The sequence below is a fragment of the Rhinolophus ferrumequinum genome, chromosome 10 (genome assembly GCF_004115265.2).
Source record: "Rhinolophus ferrumequinum isolate MPI-CBG mRhiFer1 chromosome 10, mRhiFer1_v1.p, whole genome shotgun sequence".
Lineage (NCBI taxonomy): Eukaryota > Metazoa > Chordata > Mammalia > Chiroptera > Rhinolophidae > Rhinolophus > Rhinolophus ferrumequinum.
This window is the reverse complement of record NC_046293.1, coordinates 6,912,859-6,935,336: the sequence shown is the minus strand read 5'-3', so window position 1 is coordinate 6,935,336 and position 22,478 is coordinate 6,912,859. Positions and strand designations below refer to the sequence as shown.

General features: G+C 38.3%; 1 protein-coding gene across 4 annotated transcripts in view; it reads left to right on the top strand.

The window, feature by feature from the left end:
• Nucleotides 1-3,419: 3,419 nt before the first annotated feature.
• The window catches only part of XPNPEP3 (X-prolyl aminopeptidase 3), a 39,874-nt gene continuing 20,815 nt past the window's right edge, over nucleotides 3,420-22,478 (top strand). For 3 of the 4 annotated variants that reach the window (XM_033116063.1, XM_033116064.1, XM_033116062.1), the window contains exons 1-5: nucleotides 4,988-5,124; nucleotides 13,325-13,732; nucleotides 16,019-16,221; nucleotides 20,671-20,733; nucleotides 21,566-21,679. In XM_033116063.1, coding sequence (XP_032971954.1) covers nucleotides 13,381-13,732; nucleotides 16,019-16,221; nucleotides 20,671-20,733; nucleotides 21,566-21,679 — 732 coding nt within the window. In that variant the 5' untranslated portion in view covers nucleotides 4,988-5,124; nucleotides 13,325-13,380. Of the gene's footprint in view, nucleotides 4,076-4,987; nucleotides 5,125-13,324; nucleotides 13,733-16,018; nucleotides 16,222-20,670; nucleotides 20,734-21,565; nucleotides 21,680-22,478 lie in introns of those variants that run through there. The other variant, XM_033116060.1, reaches the window with a different exon arrangement.

The following is a 22,478-nucleotide window of genomic DNA, read 5'->3' as shown; positions in this document are numbered from 1 at the left end:
TCAAGGACGGGTGACGAAATTTACACTGCCAACTGAGGTCTGTCTGATATATTTTTTCAGATGTACCTTAGAGCCAAGCTCCTTGTTCTTGCCTCCCGCTCCAGGAATGGCCACTTCCAGGAGAGTTCAGCAATTACTGTGATAAGAATATTGCTTATCCGCCTGAAGGGCCAGTTCATTTGGACAAACAATACTTAGTGTTCTTGCCTGGGACCATCGGCCCAAGGCCTTCCAAAGCCTGGCAACATGCCTGTCACGTCATTCTGATATAACTTCGTTACTTCTTCACCTCATCTTATGCGGGCAATACAGACAGAAAGCAACATTCTATATCTCTCCTGGGAATGAGACAAGGGAGAAATTTTCTTAACCCTAAGCTAACCATCACCCCATGTGAGGGAACAAAAAGCTAACCAGCACCTCCCATGCAGTCTCTCATGTGGGGGAACAAAGGAACAAAAAGCTAATCAGCACTTCACATGTAGTCTCATGTGAGGGAACCCATCATATGAGGGAACATATGAACATATGAGGGAACATATGAGTCTCTCATATGAGGGAACAAAGGAACAAAAAGCTAACCATCACCTCACATGCGGTCTCGTGAGGGAACAAAAAGCTGACCTAAGGTGACCATCACCTCATATGCAGTCTTTCATGTGAGGGAACAAAGAGCTAACAGACAAAACCTCACATCAGCCAATGAAGGCCAATTTTTCTAAAATTTTCCCCACAATTAGCAATTATGTAAGTGTAGTAGGTATTAAGATAGAGTTAAGTACAGAAGCCCTGAGGAGGGGCGTTTGCATCAGAGCCAATAGGGGTGGGAAGTTAACAAGAGAAGCCTTCCCAGATTAAGTCATGTTGGAGCCAATTTTTGAGAAGTTGGGTAATCACAGAACCAGGCAAAGGCCATTATAGCCCAAGAGAACTGCATTTTTGCAGGCCATGCTGTTACTATACAGACATTAGCTGGGGTTCTTCCAGTAGTTTAGTATGGCTTCAATATGTTTTTTGAGGATTAGGCCAGAAGAGTGAGCAGGGGCCCAATCAAGAAGGGTGCTAAGCTAGAATAATGAAACATATATTCTGAAAGAAAATTCTAAGCATTGTGTGGGGAGCTGGAAAGTTAAGGACAGATCCTGGAATTTTAAACCTGATTTGATTGATAATGCCTTTGAAGAGATTGAGACAAAGGAGTAAAGGGATCACTTTGGAAAAAGGGTAGCCTATAGAGAGAATGAATTGAAGAGAGATGGTCCCAAGACAAGCAGACCAACTAGGAGACAATTGAAGAAGACCAGGTGAATTGAGGATCTAAACTAAGGAAATGGCTCTCCTTTGAATTGAATTGGATATTTTAGAAGTAGGACCGGATATACCAGTTTGCTACTAATTACAGTAATGCCACCCCTCCCGTATTCAAGAGGGATACATTCCAAGACCCCCAGTGGATGTTTGAGACTGAATATTGCAGAACCCTGTATATACTGTGATTTTCCTATACATACATACCTGTGATAAAAGCTTAATTTATAAATGAGGCACGGTAAGAGATTAACAATAGAACAATTATACTGTAATAAAAATTTGAACATGGTATTAAGTAAAGTAAGGGTAACTTGAACACAAGCACTGCGATATGTTGCAGTGGGTCTGATTAACCAAGGTGGCTCCTTAAGTGACTATGCTGGGCAAGGGATGATTCACAACCTGGGCAGGGCAGAGCAGGATGGCACGAGATTTCATCACGCTACTCAGAACAGCATGCAATTTAAAACATGAATTGTTTATTTCTTGAATTTTTCCATTTAATGTTTTCGGACCATAGGTAACTGAAATCACAGATAAGAGCGGGCTACTGGTATATGACCTTGGGCAAAGTCCTGTGTACTTGAATGTAGGTAAAAAGCTATCAGGACTTTCTTTTTTTTTTTAATTTACTGATAATAAACATCTCAATTCATGTCTCATGTGAAAGTTCTTTTTGGTTTTTTTACATTGCATTTGTTAAGAGTTTAGCTTCCTCTGATTGGAAATGGTCCAAAATAGAAAGATTGAGTATTCTAGTATTGTTTCATCTGAACATTAAAAAATTGGTTAATTTTTTACATTCAATTATTTTACTGATGAAATGGTACTGTAGACAGTGTAATCTAATGGTTATAGGCTCTACAGATTGTTGTTCAAATCTTAGTTCTGTTATAGTATTTCTTCATCGTGGGCAAGTTTCTTAACCTTTCTGTATATCTTTTTTCTCATCTTTAAATGGAAAGTAATAGTATCTTAAATATAGAATGCTACTATTTGTTTAAAGAAGGGCATATTAATAGATACAAGGTGTGATCAAACAATATGGTGAATGTTTAGATAAATAAAATTTATTACAGTAAAAGACACATTGCCATTAATCCCCCTCAAAATACTCCCCCTCACTTCGAACACACTTATCCCATCATTCTTGCCACTTTCTGAACCAGTTCTGGAAGTCCTCTTTCGTGAGTGTCCTTAGTTGCACTGTTGTGGCTGCCTCGATGTCCTGAATTGATTCAAAACGTTTACCTTTCATGGTCATTTTGACTTTGGGAAAGAGCCAGAAGTCACACAGGGCCAGATTGGTGAATAAGGTGGATGAGAACACACCGTAACGTTTTTATTTGACAGAAATTGCCGTACCAGAAGCAATGTGTGACACGGAGTGCTGTCATGATGGCGGATGATTTATGGCATACTTTAAAACACACCTTCTCTCAACCATAGCTCACACCCAACTGACTGTACCGAACAAGTTGAAACTTGTCACACACTGTTACTAAGGTTTGATGTGCCGCTTCAATATTGAAGATCCCTGCCTTTCTATTGGATGGCATTTGGCAGCAGCATTCACCGTATTTTGTGATCACAACAGAAAGACTCCGTGTCACACATCTCTTCTGGTACAGCAATTTCTGCAAAGCACAGGAAAGCAAAGTGCAGTAAAACAAGGTGTGCCTGTATATTCTCGAAGACCAGAGCAGATGCTCTTGTCTTATTCCTGTGGCTTTCCCAGCGTGTGTTCTTACTAATCACACACTCAATCTTTGTTGAATGAATGCTAATAATAGTGTTTACTGTCTGCCATTAGTAAGCATTTTTCACTCATTATTTTACTAAGATTCCAAGATTTAGAGCGGCCTCGTGGCTCAGTTGGTTAGAGCGCGAGCTCTGAAAAACAGGGTTGCTGATTTGATTCCCACATGGGCCAATGAGCTGCGCCCTCCACAACTAGATTGAAGACACTGAGCTGCTGTAGGGGTGGCCGGATGGCTCAGTTGGTTGGAGCGCGAGCTCTCAACAACAAGGTTGCCGGTTCAATTCGCGCATGGGATGGTGGGCTGTGCCCCCTGCAACTAAGATTGAAAACGGCAACTAGACTTGGAGCTGAGCTGCACACTCCACAACTAGATTGAAGGACAATGACTTGGAGCTGATGGGCCCTGGAGAAATACACTATTTCCCAATAAAATTTACTAAAAAACAACAACAAGATTTAAGGAGATAGCATGTGCATATTTTCTTACACTTCACATAATTCTTAATGAAAATGTTGATTCTCTTTATCTGAATTTTAGGACACAGCTTCATACTACCACTGTGAAATACCCCATCCCACCTTTTTTTTGTTGCCTTCCTCCTGTTCCCATAGCTCCTTATTTATACCTTAGTCATACTGTGTGCGTATATACCTCTATTATACCATAGTAGACGAGAGTTGCTAAGGGTAAAGATGAGGTCCTTTCTGTATTTCTAGGGTCCTACACAGGCTCTGACTGGTCCAGAGGAAGGGCCATATAAATACGGAAGGTGAAACTGATTGGCATTTTTCTAAAGCATCCAACTGCTGGAGATAGATAAATGTAGACCTTCTGTGAGCACCTTCTAGATTCGTTGTTCCATTTCATCTTTATTTTTTCTTCAGGATGCGTATCATGTTCACAGCGAAGGTACTCCTTGCAGCCCATCCCAGAGAGGAGAATCCCAAACCGATACTTGGGCCAGCCCAGCCCCTTTACACACCCGCACCTCCTCAGACCAGGTAAGGCCTTTGAGCTGTAATAGCTGTCTCCCTCTTTCAGTGCTTTATCTAGAACTCTACTATCCAGTAAAACTTTTTTGCGACAATGGAAATGGTCTACATCTGTGCTGTGCAACATAGCAGCCACTAGCCACAGTTGCTGTTGTATACTTATTATGTTGCTAGTGCAACTGAGAACCTAAACTTTTTGTTTTAAATAATTTAAACTTAAATAGCTACATGTGGCTACTGGGACTCTACTGACAGCACCATCTATAGCCATAAATATCGTGATAAGCCTTACAATTCAGAAGTAGCAGTAAAAAGTATGTATTTAAGATGTTTTTAGAGAAAAGTTCTGTTACTTTCTAAGACAATTTTCTCACTATTGATGCCTAGTGAACTACGGTGTTTTAACATTTTAGAAAACATGTTTTTCTTGAAAGTGTGAAATACTCATTTCAAAATTATGTTTACCAAAAATATTTCTGTATAGATTATCAAGATTTTCGGATCTGATTGTCACAGCTTTGAGAAGTGATAGCAAAAAACAGATAAATGTTCACTAATTTTTACAATTAATAAAGGTTTGCCTCACTAATTTTTTTTCTGCTGTAATATTGCAGCATTGCTTCTCCAAGATGTGTCATCGCTATCACTCAAATTCATGCCTAAAGATTTTTGTTTTATTTTGTTTTTTTAAAAAGGCAGTTAAGGGATGAGATATGGTGAATGCATGTCATTCCAAAGAGGGAGGTAAAATAAAGCCAAATGCATTGTAGAAAAACCAGTAAGGTTTTCGAGAGCAATTAATTGTTGCTTCTGCCACGAGAAGTTAAATCTGTATTTTCTATGTAAGCATTTATATTAATAATCTAAATTGCCTTTAGAAATACGTTACTCTTTCACTGTCTCCACTCAGTGAGCGATACCAGTGTGTCTCTCAGTGAGGGCTGCCTTTTGCTGATTCTTCATCAGACTGGAATTCCTGCTGGAAGGTCGACTGACACTCAGGAAATGCAGCTCACCACTGAAACACACAAGAAATCAGAGTTTTTCAAAGCTGTAAGGTAAGCTTAAGAGCAATCCAGTTGGTATTAAGTATTTCTTTACCCTGTCAACCTACCTATAGCATTGATTTTTTTTTTTTAATTAGAATTGATAGTCAGTTTTACCAGCTTTGAAAATTATTGATTTCTTGTGGTGAGATACTTTTAAATGGTGAGCTGCATTTTCTAGGCCTTGAAACTAGTAATCATGTTGTCAAGATGACGCCCTCTGTATATAGACTGTTTGCTCTATATGTTATGTGCATGTTAACAATATAAGAAAAGCATGTAAATGTATGTAAATATGAAAAAAGAATGTAAATAAATATATACATACATGTTTATACACATATATGTGTGTTAATATCAGTGATGGGGGAAATGGGATGCCCGTCCTTATTTTTACTCGCTTAGACATAATGTTTTGGACATTGGGGTGAGTGAGAAGGGATAGAAGTAGATAAAATTTTAAAACAATTATCAATGTTAAAGAAACTGTCAGGTATAGTTTTTAGAGGCAAAAGCTATATAAGTATCCAAAGTATTAATCATTTGTCTTTCTCCATGTAGAGATGCAAAACATAGGACGTGTTAAAATGATTGTGGGGTGAAGGAAGAGTAAATTATATTAAAAGGCATGTAATACGTTTTTAAAAACCTCTTCTATAGAGCCAGTTTGTTAGTTTGGGGTACAAAATTATGTCATCTATACTCGGTTAGCTCCAAAAGGTTTCATGGTTAACATAATTATTTTCCCAATACTTGCCAGTACTTAAAACTTTTGGAAAATATTTCAATCCTTTTCCTAATTATTATACAAGTTCTATATAATAAAAAAGTTAGAGAATACTCATAAGCATATATATTTTTTTAATTACTCATAATCCCATATCACTCAGAGAAAACCACTATTGAGATTTTGGTATATGTATCTTTCCAGACTTATTTTTTTATATGAATAAATTGAGTGTGTGTGTGTGTGTGTGTGTGTGTATGTACACACTGTGATCAATTATTTCCTTAAAACAAATTCTTAGAAGTGGAATTACTGCATCAGCTCCTTCTGAATTTTTGGGAGCTGTTTCCCCTGGATTTCTCTTGTCCATACCTACCCAAGTTTCCTGAAACAACTATAACTTGGAAAACATTCAGCAGAATAACATGGAGCATAAAGAAATTCTGTTCTAGTTGTGCTACTACTGCTTTAGATGGAAATAGTTAGATTGACTCCTCCAGGTCCTCCTAGGGTTTTTCAAAATCAGTTAGGTATCCATCTTTCAATGATAATTTGGTTGTAGTTCTGCGTTGAGCAAGGAGTGTTTTTTGTTTTTTTTTTTAAGTTGTGTCAAACATCGTTGACTTTAATAATATCTAAAAGATCAAGATTTACTTTGGTAGGGGGAGATTTTTATACTTTTTAAAAAATGAAAATAGAAACTGATCCTTGCTTTGCTTTTACCCAGCAGAAACAGGGCTGCTCTATAGAGTAACCCGCCCGTTGTCTCTCTTCTGCTTACATAAACGTAGCCTTGCTTTAAAAAAAAAAAAAAAAAAAGATTAAGATATATGTCCAAGAAGTGACAGAAATCAAAAGTGGTTTGAATCTGCCTAGACCACTGGGTGAGCTGTTTCAGAATAGACATCTATGCCAGAATCCCATAGACTTGCTGAATAAGAATCTCAAGGGAAGATCTTGGGCCACATGTTTCGAAGAACTCCCTGGGTGTTTCTGATGCGTCCCAACGGCCTGAGGGGTATTTATTTAGCTGGGTGCATGAAATGCCTAGTGACTTAGGGGGACAAACCAAATGTTGGGGCCACAAGCCACGTTTTGAAGCAGAGTGTGCCTTTCCCATGCCGCTCAGGTGTCGTCATCCCCATATACAAGGTTCTTAAATTCATTCACATCTTTATCATCACCACCATCAAACATTTACTGAATGATGACTTTACATGTATTTAACCATTTCAAAACACCTTTTTGTAGATTACACTTGATAAGCCCAGTAACAGGCTACACAAGTTTTGTATTTAGAGTTTTTAAATTTCAGTTTAAGGCCTACCTGTTTTTATAAATAATGTGTCTTCTTTTCTCACTCCCTGTGTACCTGTGGAATTTTTAAAATAACTATATATTCATATTGATTGTACGTTTTCCTCGTCTTCATCTTCTGAATTAGATTTTGATGCAGAGTAAATACTGCAGTCTTTATGGATATAAATTTATAGGTGAATAAACCTATATATTTAGTCTATAGGTACAATACATGTTGACTACTCATTTCATGGTGCCATTATACTGGTAACTAGCTTACAGAAAATCCATAAACTATCATTTAGTGCAGAATTATAGAGTATTTCTCTTCCCCCCCCCCCTTCTTTTTCCTTCCCCGTTACCCCCTCCAGTTCAAGCTCCAGTTCAAGCTGTTGTTTCTTAGTCTAGTTGTGTAGGACACAGCTCCCTGGACCGTGCTGGTATTATGAGCCTTGGGCGCCCCCCAGCTTGAGGCAGTCGGTCGCCGGTAGTCAGCAGCTCACGGCAGCTCGCGCCAGCTGCCGGCCACTCACACTGGCCACCGGCAGCTCATGGTGGCAAACAGTAGCCGGTGACAGCACACAGCAGCCCACCACAGCTCACGCCAACCTCCAGCTGCTCACGGCAGCCCAGCTCCAGGGAGAGCTGTTGTTCACAATCTTAGCTGTAGAGGGCGCAGCTCACCGGCCCATGTGGGAATCGAACTGACGACCTCGGCTTTAGGAGCACAGCGCTCCAACTACCTGAGCCACTGGGCTGGCCCGATTATTTCTCTTTTTTAATCTAGGAGAAAAAGAAAATTTTGAAGTATAATTTTCATGGGTTTAAATACTGGTACATTAAAAATAAATGTAACCTTTGTGCATACTCATATTTCTCATTCATATCCAGAAATTCTCTGAGGCACAGATTAGCAAGAATCAGTCCCATTCAAGAATCAGGAATCTTCTAAAGAACTGAATAACAAAATCTCCTGAATCATTTGACACTCATTCTTGTTGTGTGCGGAAGCCAAAGACTTTCAGGGCTTCTGTGTAAATAATTACTTTGATAGGAATAGTGGTTGTCCTACCTGGCTTTGGATTACCTGGATGACAACCTCTTCAAGTGTAAATCTGTATTGTGGGAATAATTGTAACTAATGCTTACATAGTGTTACTGTTCTAAGTATTTTATCAACGTATTCAATCCTCCCGACAATTTTGTGAAGTGGGTGCTATTATTATCTCCATTTTGTAGATGAGGAAACTGAGACACAGAGCAGTTGGTAGCTCTCCCCAGGTTACTCAGTAAGTTGTTAAGGCAGGATTTCAATTCGCAAAAGCCTGACTCAGAGGCCACACTTAACCACAAAACAGTATGTAACACCTGTGCCAAAGAATACTCTCTGGAAACTTTTTAGTCTCTTTTTGTACGATATTTTTGATAAGAAATTCAACTGGGAGAAGTCTTGGTGTAAAAATTTTTTCAAGTTTAGCGAGTGATATGCTTTTTTTCAGTGAATTTGCACAGATCTTAAGTATGCAATTCAGTGAGTTTTACAAAGGCATACAACAGTACAACCCACACCCCAGTCAAGATATAGAGCATTTCCATCACCCCAGAAAGTTCCCTGCTGCCCCCTCCAGTCATTCCCCACCTCCACCCTTAACCACTGCTCTGGTTTCTATCAACAGATTGTTTGCCTGTTCTTGAATTTCATGTAAGTGGAATCATGCAGTATGTACTCTTTCTGTCCGGCTTGCTTTGCTCAATATATGCAAATATAATCTATGTAGAATATTTTTTTTACTATTTATTTGATCATTTCATTTTTTCAGAGAAGTGTATGTTTTATTTTTACTATTGATCATTTCATTTTTTCAGAGAAGTGTATGTTTTATTTGATAAAGAAAACATTTTAAAAAAAGAAAGAAAACATTTACTTGCTTTTTCTTTAACCCCATTTTCCAACTGCATAGTAGTAGTAAATAGGGTTGTGAACTATTTCCTAACGTACAATAAAAACTACCTAATATAAAACAATTCTTTTCAAGAATGCTGCTTCAAAATCAGACCAGATCACATTCAAATCCTAACCTAGTTAGTCCAGGAAATAATTAAAATACATACCTAGATTGTACCAAAACCCTGCATTTTTCCATCCATTTTCAGTCTTTATGAAACTTTCCTCTCTTGGCTGATAAATATGAAGAACATTTTTCTTATCCTCTTGAGACACCCAATTCTTAAATGTTCCAGGAGAGCTTTTCTTCTTGGTTTCAGGCCCTTAGAATTGATTGTGAGGCTTTGCTGTTTGCACAGTAAGCTTATGACATATAAGCATTTGATTGGTTTATAAGCTTTTTAGAATGCTATTCTTATCCTTAATTGACTCCACGTGATAAAATACTTTATTTCTTAATACTTTACAGTTTGACAAAGTTGCCATAATGTCTGTTCAGATATAGTTTTATCAGAAGACATTCAGGCCAGATTGACTGTAATGGTTAGTTCTGTGATCAAAGGCCATCACAACTGCCAGGTTTACATGTAGGATTAAAGTTCATCGCTTTATCACCCTTTTTTTCTTTCTCCTTCAAATGATAAGAAAGCTGTCTTTTTCTTTGGATAATTTTTTTGTCGTGACCAAGAGTTCTTTGTCACTTTGGGATTACAGAAGCTTGGAGCATTTCGCTAATGATCACCCCATAGTGTTGATAATTATTAAGTTTGGGAAAATATAGCCCATGTTTTACGTATTTCTCAGACAGTCAATCGTAGGAAATTGGATTCAGCAAAGAGGAATGCTTTGAAGGATGTAAAAGATGGTTTTCCAGTCCTGCTTTGATTTGATTTTGTGAAAAGATAATTACACCTTTTTTCAGAAATTATTTTCTAACATATGTAAATGTATACTCTCATTAAAGAAAATGAGAGATTAAGGTCATTGAAATTGTGAATTTTCTTACTTTACAAAATTAAAAGAAAAACACAAAATAAATTGATTTTTAATTGAGTTTTATTACATGGACTTTAGGTGTGAACTAACCAAAAGCAAAGCACAGAAAACGGAGAAAATGAAGAGACAAAAAGGAAAGGTCGGATAATCCACCAAGTATATATAACTAGCCTCTGCTTTTATAAGAGTATTTACTGCTTGGGTAATGTGGGAAATTTCCAGTGTTGGGTAAGAGTTGCAGACTTAACATGAATCATTATCGGGGATAAATAGGTCAGCTGTACTTCGGCACTAGTACAGAGTTCAGTATTCTGTTCAAGAGCCCAAGGGGAGGGACTCTTAGCCAGCTCAATCCCGAAAGAAAGAAATGTGATGTGAGCTCTTCTAGGCCCAACTCTGTTGTTTTGCCTGATTCAAACTGGCCTATAAGGCTATCTCTTGTTTATATCTTTTATTTCTTACCAACTTCATTAATAAAAATGTAATTTTTTTCTATCGTAGATAAACAAAAGTTAAATGAAAAGTTATTTTATTAATGGAATGCAAACTGCAGGATTTGCTGGAGAGGTAAACTATACGTAGGTAAAACAAAAATAAAAGTTCCAAGTCCATTCATTAAACAACTGAGTTATGTGTACTGAACATGAGCTCTAAGAAAATTCAAACAGCAATTTCTCTCCTGGGACTATCCCCTAGAAATAGAAGCACCAGTATATATGGCATGAAAGTACCAGGATATAAGTACAAAGAGGATTATCATAATAGCAAAAAGCTGAAAATAATATGAATGCCCACCAGTATGGAAATGTCTCAATGAGTTATGACACATCACCCCAAGAAATATTATGAAGACATCAAGCAGAATGAATTGAAACTATGCCAGATGATTTGGTGGAAGGGATTTTCATGAGGTATTGTTAGAAAAGCAAGATACAGAATAGAGTGTATAATATCTCCTTTTTGTAAAACGCTAGTGCAGGTGTATGGTATATGCATGTATGATTTTCTGAGTGTTGAGAAAAATAGAAAAGGATACACAATAGATTACAAGCATGGCCATGGTGCTGATGTGGAGTAGGAGGGAAGGAGAGTGAGGAACAAAACAACAAAGGAAAAGGGGAAAATATTTAACCACTGAAAGAGATCAGTATGATGTGATTACATGTGTATACAACTGTAGGTGTGTATATAAGGAGATGAAATAGTTAGCTCTAAAAACAACTCACAGGGACAAATCAACAAGATTTGGGCTAATCAGGAAATACTTTTAAATGAAAATTGTCTAAAAACAAACATGTATTGAGCCTAAGATTTTTGGAGTGGAATTGTTATGGAAGGAGAAGAAATTTCAGAAAGGGTCCCATTGTAGGTAAGTTGATAGGGAAAGAACATACTGGATTTATGTAAGACATTAGAAGGAATTAATTTCAGGATAATTGGGGAAATCATAAAAAAAAGTTGTCTAAGTCACTAATGACCACGTATTGTGTGCCTGTATTTATTTATATGAAATCTGTACAGTGAACCAATCCATAGAAACAAAATAGATTACCATGTTTCCCCGAAAATAAGACTGGGTCTTATATTAATTTTTGCTCCAAAGGACGCGTTAGGGCGTATGTTCAAGGGATGTCATCCTGAAAAATCATGCTAGAGCTTATTTTCCGGTTAGATCTTATTTTCAGGGAAACACGGTAGCAGTTGCCAAGGGCTGGGGGTGATTGGGAGGAAATAGGAAGTGACTACGAATTGGCATGTGGTTTCTTTTGGGGTGATGATGTATTCTAAAATTGATGGTCGTGATGGTTGTACAATTCTGTGAATATAGCAAAAACCATTTAATTATATACTTTAAGTGGGTCACTTGTATTGTATATAAATTATATCTAAGTAAAGCTGGACAGATAAATTGGAGTCACCTGATTCTTTTCAAATTTTTTTCCTCTTCTTTTTTAAATAGTGGGGAATCATATATCTACTGTGTCCAGTAACTTTCATACAGCAATGTTTCATGGCTCTCTTTCCATATTTGCATATGGAGACTGGCTACCACAAGGAATAATAATAGTAACCCACATTATAGAGTCATTATACAGATAAAATGAGTTGATACATGTAAATAATAGGACCAGACACATAGTAAGCATCCGATGTGTTTTACTATTGTTATTGCTCAGTGTGGGCCGAAGGATACAGCCTTTGTGAGTGATTGTTATAGTAGTTCTTTTGCTCTGGAACATAAAGTGAAAGCAGGCATGTTTTCCATTTCAGAAGGGGAGACTGCATCCAGTCGTCACTGGGCTAGCAGCCAGGCTAACAGTACTAATATTAAGAAGTAATACATAGCACTTCATAACAGAGGCTGTTCATCTAGGCTTTTGGAGTGGACTTACGGGAATCTGAGCCTCTTGAAATTGTGTCAAAAGTTTGTATGTGCCTAAACAGAATGAATCCATGACTTGCAAAAGATTCTCTAGGGAGTCTGCAATCCTGAAAAACCACATGCTCTATCAAATTTGATTCTCATGGCAGCCCCAGGAAGTAGGTAATATTAGAGTTTTTGGAGTATAACAAAGATGGCCCTGATCTTAAGGGGGTTATTTATACCCAGATCGCTGTTAATACAAGGTAGAGAATGAAAAGTCCTATTAGAAAGTTATTATTATGCGTTGGGAATTGAAATCAGGGAAAGCTTTTTGGCCTTAAACTCTATTATGTTAAAAACTATAGATAATAAATATTTATCAAATGTCCACTATATTCCAGTTGTATTCTACCTCCAGGGAATATAACATTGAACAAACAGACAAAAATCTTTGTCTTCATGGAGCTTACATTCTTTTGGGAAAGTCATACACAGATAATGTAAGCCTTCTCCTCACCTTATATATTGAAACTTCGGGACAACTTTGATTATATGCTTAATTATGCCTTCCACATAATAATACTCAATAAATATTTGATTGAAGAAGTAAAAGAATGAACCAGAAACCCGGAAGAGATCTAAAGGGGTCATGATCCCAGTTTTCAGGCAGAACCACATTTAACTATCTTTTCTTCCAAATTTCTGCGATGGAATAGAAATAAATTTTAAACCTGGGTTATTTCCAAATTCCCCGTGTGCTATGATGAGATTTGGTATAAATTGAAGAAATGAACTTGGGCATCTCCATCTAATATTAAATGACCTGAAGTACTTTGACACTATGGAAATGCAAAGCATCTCTGTTGTTTGTCATTTCTAGGGGAGGTGACTCCGGGACTATCCCAGGTGGAATATGCACTTCGCAGACACAAATTAATGTCTGTGATCCACAAGGAAACTCAAGGGCAAAGTGGTACAGACCAGACAGTCGTTCTGCTGTCCAACCCTACATACTACATGAGCAACGATATCCCCTACACTTTCCACCAAGACAACAATTTCCTGTACCTGTGTGGATTCCAAGAGCCCGATAGCATTCTGGTCCTTCAAAGCCTCCCTGGCAAGCAGTTACCAGCACACAAGGCCATGCTTTTTGTGCCTCGGCGAGATCCCAGCCGAGAACTGTGGGATGGCCCGCGATCTGGCGCTGATGGAGCAATAGCTCTAACCGGAGTGGATGAAGCCTACACACTGGAAGAATTTCAACATCTGGTACCCAAACTGAAAGGTAACAGATGGGAGCCGAAGTCAAATCACAGGCCAGATCGGGATTGAGACCTTCCTTCCCTATTTAGACAAAGTTTCCAGTTTCCTAAAATGGTCATCTGTAGCAGCGTTCTTGAGCACTAAGAAGGGAACATAAATCTTTTCCACAAGACTGAGCTACTTTAAAGACTTCGTTTATTCACTGGCCAAATCTTATTAGATTATTCATTCACACAGACTGTAACTGTCCTAGTTTGAAATCCCAGAGAAAGAATTTCCTTCTAAAGTGGAGGTTGGCGTGGGCCACTCTTCGAAGTCACTGAGCCTTCGAAGGTCAACACTGAGCCTGTTGACCTTTGACCACTGCTTTTTACTGCTTTTGCCAACTCTTCCAAAGGAGGCAATATTCTCAAAGAACGATCTGTGCTTCATCAGCATCACAGTCACCTGGTGATGCATATTAGAATTACAAATGCATAGTAGGTATTGGAAATGTAAAATCTTAGGCCCACACTCGGTACCTACTAAATCTACCTTTCAACAAGATTTTCAGGTGATTCATATACATCGTTGAGTTCATACCCCTCAAAATAGGCCCTTTCTCTACATTAATTCTGGTGAAATTATGATAACTCACAATGTTTTGGGATCCTTTTTCTGGAACTTTTCAGAGCCTGCACTACATTATAAACTATCCTCAGTGATTCTTGTAAATCTACAGCTCTGGAAGCTTTTTATTTTTTGAAGTATCCAAAAGTTTCTTAGAGCCGATTTGGTAAATAAGATAGATGATCAAGTTGGAAAATACTGATTTTAGACAAAATAATACATGATTGTAAAATTTGTATGGTTTATAAACCATTTCTGAAGTCAGCTTCTAAAAGAGAATTCCAAAATGGTTTCCAACAATCATGGAATTTACTGGACTTGTTCCCTACAAAGACTTCTTTGAAAGAAAATGCTTATTTGAATATGCACATTCTAAAATGTTTGAATTCTTTTCATTACTTTATAAAACATTTTCTATTCTACAGATAATTACCCAGTTAAGCTAGTGGAACTTTCTTATATCTTCAAAGTCTACATAATTGTGGGACACAGAATCATTTTCTTTATAGCTTTTTGATTTCTTGAATTAGTTGCTGGCTGTCATGTTCAAAACTCTAAATTTCATTATTCCAGTATTGTTAAAATCTTACATTAAACATATTTCTCAAAAGTACTTCTCATTCATCATTCTTAATGTTAATAGTTTACTACATAAAAGCTCTAGGCACAGGAAAAGATTAATGAAATCATACTAACTTTAAAGTTTAGAAACCTAAAAATGTTGGGCACTAAAAACAGATAGTAGTGGTTTTAAAAATTACAACTAAATTTTTATTAAAAAGATTAGCATTTCACATGTAATAGGCATTTAAAATCATTTTTATTTTAAAATGAAAATATTTAGGAGATTATATGACTCATACATATCCAATCAATTTTTTTCAGATTTTTCTCCTCCTCTATCCCAAATTATTTTGTATAAAACATTCAACCCTTCAGACTTAGACTGTTGGAAAGGCTGCTCACAGGCTACTTTCAGAGAGAAAAAAAAGGATAGGAACAAATATAGACCTGGTGTAAGTGGAAATCATTTTCATAATGAGCCTGCTTGTTTTATATCTCAGGCAAATATAGGCCATTTCCTTGGATCTCTAAAGTTGAGAGATGATCTGTGATTGTCTATAATGAAAATACATAGCAGATGGGAACGACAAGGTATCGTAGATAAGGGTGGATTACCCACTGTGGTGTTTTTATAGCCATCGATAATTGCTCCTCACTGAAAGAAGAACTTCCTTTCACCAATACAGAGATTGTTTGTGACAGGATGGCCCGCTTTTAACCATAAAGTCATGGTCTAAGTACATTTTTCTGTCCTTTTGAGTCCAATCATTCAACAATGCCTCTAGCTCAGTTGTGGTATGGAGAACAATTGATGTAAATGTTCTTTAACAGTTAATAAATAATAAGTAAAGTCAAAGCTTGTACATGGCTTTAGTCCCATCCACTGTCTTTCTAAAGGACACTGAACTTTGGGGGTAGAAAAACTGTCTATTCAGTCTCAGAATATTTTGTGATTTTCAGGGAGTGGCCGTTCCAGTGATTTATGATCAAACTCCTGAGAGAGTCTGTGCTCAACCCTTTGGAGTTCCACAGTCCAAGTTTTATAGTTTTGACTCGTTTAAGTCATTTGTGACAGTAGGTATTTGTTGTTGCTGCTGTTTTATTTTAAATTTAGTTTTTGGCTTCTCATTTTAAGCTGAAACAAACACACTGTGGTATGACTGGATGAGGCCTGCTCACGCACAGCTTCACTCTGACTACATGCAACGTCTGACTGAGGTCAAAGCGAAGAGCAAGAACAAGGTTCGAGCTGTCCAGCAGTTGGTACAGCACCTCCGGCTCATCAAATCTCCTGCTGAAATTGAGCGAATGCAGATTGCTGGGAAGCTGACGTCACAGGTATGGTTCCTACTGGCAAAGCTCTAAGCTCTTAGGGTTCAGTGGGCAGCTTGAGGCTGTGGACCCAACACAGTAATCTCACGGCAGATGGGCATCCAGCTTCTCCTTCGACATTTAGTGAACACATCTAGAGACTTGCTCAGTGCTTTGCAAGGCCAAATAAATCTGCCTTCTTGTATCTTTTTACCCATGATTTTAGTCGTTTCTCCTTGGAACGACATAAGGTAATTTCATTTCCTTTCCCTACCATACCTGCAACAGTGGCAGTTCAACAGAATTCAGTGGTTAAAAAAGACCCCAAATGACAATGCTTAAAATCTGTAGTTATTACAGGAAAAGGGTACAGTGTAGTGTAGCAACAGTGTTAAGGGAACAATACCTATGACAGCCAATGGCCGTCTCACAGCAAGGGTTCGGAGAAGCCAGGCGCAGGCTCCTGTGGCCCTCCCTCAGGAAGAGCTGGGCAGTACGCATTTTCTCTTGTGGACCAGGAACCATATATGCATGCATAGAACACCTGGGAACCCAAAATGGAATCTCAGCTAGGGATTTTGGTTTTGGTCACTGGCACATTCCTGCTATGGAACAACAAAGCCCTTTGGAGTTCTCTTGCAGACCAAATACAAACCATTAACCTCACTGACAGTACTGACAAGCCGATACAAACTACTCTGCAACCCCCCTCAACACTAGTAGTCAGCGTGTGTCAGGCCTTGATCAGAATCTGTTCTTTGCAGGAACTGAAACAGCTCAAGCTCATTCCAGGCCCCCTAGTGTTACCCTTAGAGCACAATAGCACACAAACATTTGAAGGCTACTTTTCTGTGCTCTACTATATTAAACATAAAACATACTATATAAAACAAACCCAAGATAAGCTTTGTTTTCTGTAACTGTTCCCTCCTTTTCCTTCCTTTGGTGACCTTCCTCAGTGCATGTTCTACTTTGTCAGAGTCCTTCTTCAAGTACAGTGTCCACTGTTCTAGCCATGGCCAGACCAGCAAAGGCTAATTACAAATGTGATAAGTATATGTCTTTGTCTTCCTTCTAATCATTGATTTTTAAAATAAGGAAGAGAAGCTAAGAATAGATCTGTGGGATAATGTTTAGGGCTCCAGGGAAATTGGTATCAGTCAACGATCTGTTGTTTTGGAGAAGGTGCCAAATCAGTTATAAGTCGACCTGGGAGTATTCTGACCCACACTTCTGTCACTCATCCACACCGTTATATTGAGAGACGATTTTAAGTGTTGTGCTAAAATTTAGAAGTATTAAGTCTATGGTATTTACCTACCAACCCAGTAAAGACTCATGGGGAAATGGAGTTTGGCCTTCTTTGTCTTAATGAACAACGTCTAACTACCTGTGATCATATTCCTTAAGTGTCCCCTATTCTGCTCTAGAATGTTTCTGTAAGATTTTTGGATTGGGGGCAAAATAGTTTCCTTAAGAATGATTATGCCGTATTTGTGTTGTTCAGCCCAAATGCAAGTTTCCCTTCTTTTGGGGGGCAAACCACATAGAATTTGTGCCTATGTGATACTGGTCAATTGGGGTTTTTACACTCTGATTTGGTGTAAAATAAGTGAAGGACCTTGATGTTAGAGTTTAGTATACCCTTTAGAGAGGAGACTCGGTAGAATATGTGCGCAGAAATAAAAATGGGGTTGTCCAGGTCGGATCTCTCCTGTGGCTGAACGTATATCCTGCCTCCTGGACATCTCTACCTGAGTTTCCTGTAATTATCTACACGTGTACTCTACCAGCTCTACCAGACCTGACTCCTCCGGTATTCTTTTTCATGGGTAATAACAGCGACATCTACCCAGCTACCTTAGATAGAAATGTGAAAGTTATCTAGATCAGTGCTTCTCCCTAAGCCTTACATCTAATTACCTAGTGCCTAGGTCCACTTCCAGGGAGGCAGGATAGTGTAGTGGAAAACAGACAGGCCTGGGTCTGAATAGCAAGCTGCCATTTCGGCCTGTGCCTAACACACTAGGACATCTGGTGTCCCTTTGCTGTCTCCTTGCTTCCATTATTGCCTGAGTCTAACTCTACCCTACCCACAGTGATCTTTAAATAAATCTGACTGTCCCTCTCCTACTAAGTTCTTTGGGTGTCTCCTTGTTGTTTCTAGGATTGAATTTCAACATGCTCCCTCAACTTTCATGATCTGGCCCCTTCTGCTTACTCTTCCAGCTTCATCTCATTCTTCCACATGTGCTTAACACTCCAGCCATACTGAACTCTTTGAGATGGGCCATAGTTTCGTGTCATGCCTCTGCCTGGAGTGCCCTTCCCCTCCTTTCCAAATGGCACGATCTCAAATGTCAGTCTCCCGACTTGCACATCACCCGCCTGTGGACACACACACAAAAATCCTTTATGAAATCGTTCCTGCTCTCCTGTCTCCATAGCTGTACAGTGCCCATTCGTGATGTGTTCTGATTATGAGATGCACAGAGTGAAAAGGGGAGAAAACCCACTTTATACTTTTAAAGATTCAAAATAACAAACATTTAAGTAGCACCTGGTGAAGTAAGAGGGTCAAGTGTTCATTGGGAGTATGGGCTACGCTGTGACAAGACAACCCTAATAAGTGGCGGTCATAAAGTCTGCCCCTTGATCTTTATAGGAAGGACATCACGCACATAGTAATGATCGGTAGCTTTTAAACCGTGTACCATCTATACCTGGATTCATCTGTAAAGAAATGGATCAGAAAACACATTCATCACGAAAAGAAATAAAACAAGATTAGGCATTTGACCACCTAGGAAGCAAGAGGAACTTTTCTGTTATGTTTAGTCTGCATAGCAGTGTAAAAGGGCCATGACTGCAAAAGTTTTCTGTGCTGTTCAGTAAAGGTTTGAAAAGAAATTAAGAAAAAGATGAAGAAATCCCTCTTTTAAGTGAGTGAGTCTCACTTAGAACTACCACTCTTTTTTTTTTCGTTTTAGCTTCACACTAAAAATATAGTGCTAACTAGTTATTTATCAACATTTGTGTGTATAAAAAAATAAGTATCCTTTAACTATTTGAATTGTTAATTCATTCAGCAAATATTTATTGAGTGCCCACTATGGTGCCAGACACTGTTCTAGAGTCTAAGGATACAGTGGTGAGCAAAACAGGCCATCCCTGTCTTCCTGTCCTCAGACTATGTTCTAGTTGAGGTGAGAGTAAGCAAACGTGTGATACATAGTCAGCGGGAATTAAATGCTGTGAAGAAAAATGAAGCAATGAAAGGGGTGGGAGTGTGATGGAAAGTGCTAGTTTAAATAGGGTGGTCAGGAACGGCCTCTCTGAGGACAAAACATGTGGGGAAACATCAGAATGAGAAAAGGGAGCAAGCCATGCAGGTAATCCTACTGCCATTCCACTTGCTTTTCCTCTGTTGGACTTTATGGTGATGTCATTCATTACCTTGTATATTGAGAAGTGTTACTAAAAATTCCTTTGCACATTGTATTTATTCTTAAAATGTAACAACTTGAGAGAAATTCCTTGCTAGTTGTAGGTAGTATCATATAGTCAGATCCCTGTGGGACTGATTTGTTTTTATCCCACAGACATTGGAAAGTATATAGCTGATAGAGTTTCTTGTTTCATATTGGCTACTAGAAAACTCAGAAATTTGTGGCCCATTCACAGTAGTCACGGTAATCGTGAAGGTCATTCTGGGGTGTATTATTACTTTGGGCAGCTCCCTCAAGCCTTGCTTTTCTTTGATTCTGCCATGAATTGTATGCTATCTTGTATTTTATGTATCCATGTATACTAATCAAAATCTTTTTTGGAACAAGATACAGTGGTGGTGAGTTATAAACATGTACAAATATGTTTATAAAAATAGAAAACACATATCGCGTGGCTATCACAGAAAATTAATTAAAATACTTGTACTGTAGACCAGTGGTTCTCAACTGGGGACAGCTTTGTCCCCCAGGGGACATTTGGCAATTTGTGATTATCACAGTAGGGGAATGCTACTGGCATCCTGATTTAACAGGATGGCCTGCACAACAAAGAATTATCTAGCCCAAAATGTCAGTAGTCCTAAGGTTGGGAAACCCAACTGTAGACTGGACCACTCAATTCATAATTTCATGCTTTCCAAAGCTATGGAAACATGTGCTTCCATGCAGCTTATTCCAACATACAGTATTTCTTCAGACTGAGAAAGCTGGCTGTCCTTTGACTAAATCTGTCATCAGTCAATTTCATATTCCAGTCATCAATTAATGAATATTTCAGTCATCAGTATCCCTGAAAGCAGTATTTTTCCCTTTGAAAATCGGTATTATCATGCTCACAAATTCACAACTTCAGGTCAACAAAATGGGAGAAAGGGTGCTTTTCATTTGAGCTCCAGTATCTTGAATGTTTGAGTAAGGAACATAGTTAAAATGAGACTGTTCTTTTCATCCTCCATTCTCGTTGCAGGCTTTCATAGAGACCATGTTTGCCAGTAAAGCCCCTGTGGAGGAGAGTTTCCTTTATGCTAAGGTGAGCTTGAAAAAACTAGAAAGCTCTTATTGGCGGCAAGTATAAAGTAATTCCATTGATTTGCAGTGGCGTCCAGATGGCATCCATGGAAGTGACCGAGATGTCAGTGGAGAAGATTTGGTTTGTAAATGTCACTGGTAATTTATTAGATGAGTCTAAAATATACAGAGCTGCAACAAAATGAAGAAATTCCAGAGTAGAACAGTAGATGGAAAGGCTTACACAAATGTGAGATGAGAAGAATAATACTTGTTTAGGTATAGGTGAAGGAAGAGAATCTGAGGTAGTGCTGTAGATACTAGTAGTGGATACTCGCCCGTTCTCCAGCGCCATCCTCGGACAGTGAAATTAGTAGAATTTACCGTTTGCCTAGCATCCTTCTTCACTTTTCCAGAGCATGCAGGTTGGTAGCTATTTGAAAGGTTGGTATTGCTCATTTAGAGCTGTTGTTAAAAATGTAAGCCATATTCTAGTATTTATCTAAATAAGACTAAACAAACAGAAACTGTACCTGACTATCTTGTTACTCTGACTTGATCATGGGTTTTCTGTGTCCTCTTTTGGACTTAACAATGTGAAAATCCTAGGGAATTTCAAGCACTCAGAAGAAAAAAACAGATTTAATAATAGGGTTGAATAATAGGATTGAGGTGAGAATAAAAGAAGTGGCCTGAAATCACAGCATAAAAGTTTGGTTAGATTATAAAGAATAGTTTTCTGGTAATGACTTACGATACATACTTAAATGGAAGTATGAGCTGTTGACGAGAACCCAAGCTGGGACAGCCTTAAGGAAATCCTTTCTTCAGTTATACTTTACTTTGTTTTTCAGTTTGAATTTGAATGCCGGGCCCGGGGAGCAGACATCTTAGCCTACCCACCTGTGGTTGCTGGAGGTAATCGGTCAAACACTTTGCACTACGTGAAGAATAATCAACTCATCAAGGTACACGAAATGCCCTTCAGTGTTGCTCCCTCTGGTTCCAGGTGCCCTCGTAGAAAACCCACTCACCTACCCTTCAGCCTTCACAAAGAAACTGCCATTTACAAAGTACTTTATGGTTAATAAAATGCTTTTACAGACCTTATCTCATTTGATCCTCAAATTAGCACTGTGAGATAGGGACAATTAATAACATGCCTGTTTAATAGGTGAGGAAAATAAACTTTAAAAAATTAGCCAACTGGGTAATGCAGAGCCGGGTATTCTATTCTAAAGCCTCTGCTCATTTTATTTTGTAGCACTCCTGCTCTGAGGCCTCGTAGATACAGTGAGCCAAGCATATGGGAGGAAACAGATTTTAAGAATACTCTATTATCTGGGGGAGCACTTATCTTTTATGGTTTTCTTCCCAAAGAATTATGTATTCCTGTAAGTCCACCTTTTATTATCTATTTTAATATTCAGTAAATTCTGTAAAAGAAATACAGCAAACATGTAAATGATACAGCATAATTTTTTTAATGAACATGCATGAACTAGTCACTCACCTCAAGAGCTAGAATGTTACCTTGTATTGTTTTGTCCCTTGTAGTACCTTGTATCTACTTGTGTATCCTTATGCTCTGCCACCCCACTGCCTCCCGCCCACATTTGACCACCTAGGATGCAAGAGGAACTGGATCTTAAATTTTTTGTCATTCCCTTGATTTTTTTTTTAGATATTTGAATCACATATACACGATGCCCAAAACAATATTCTTTTTTTTTTTAACTCATAAGTGTAAGGTAACGCTAGTTGTTT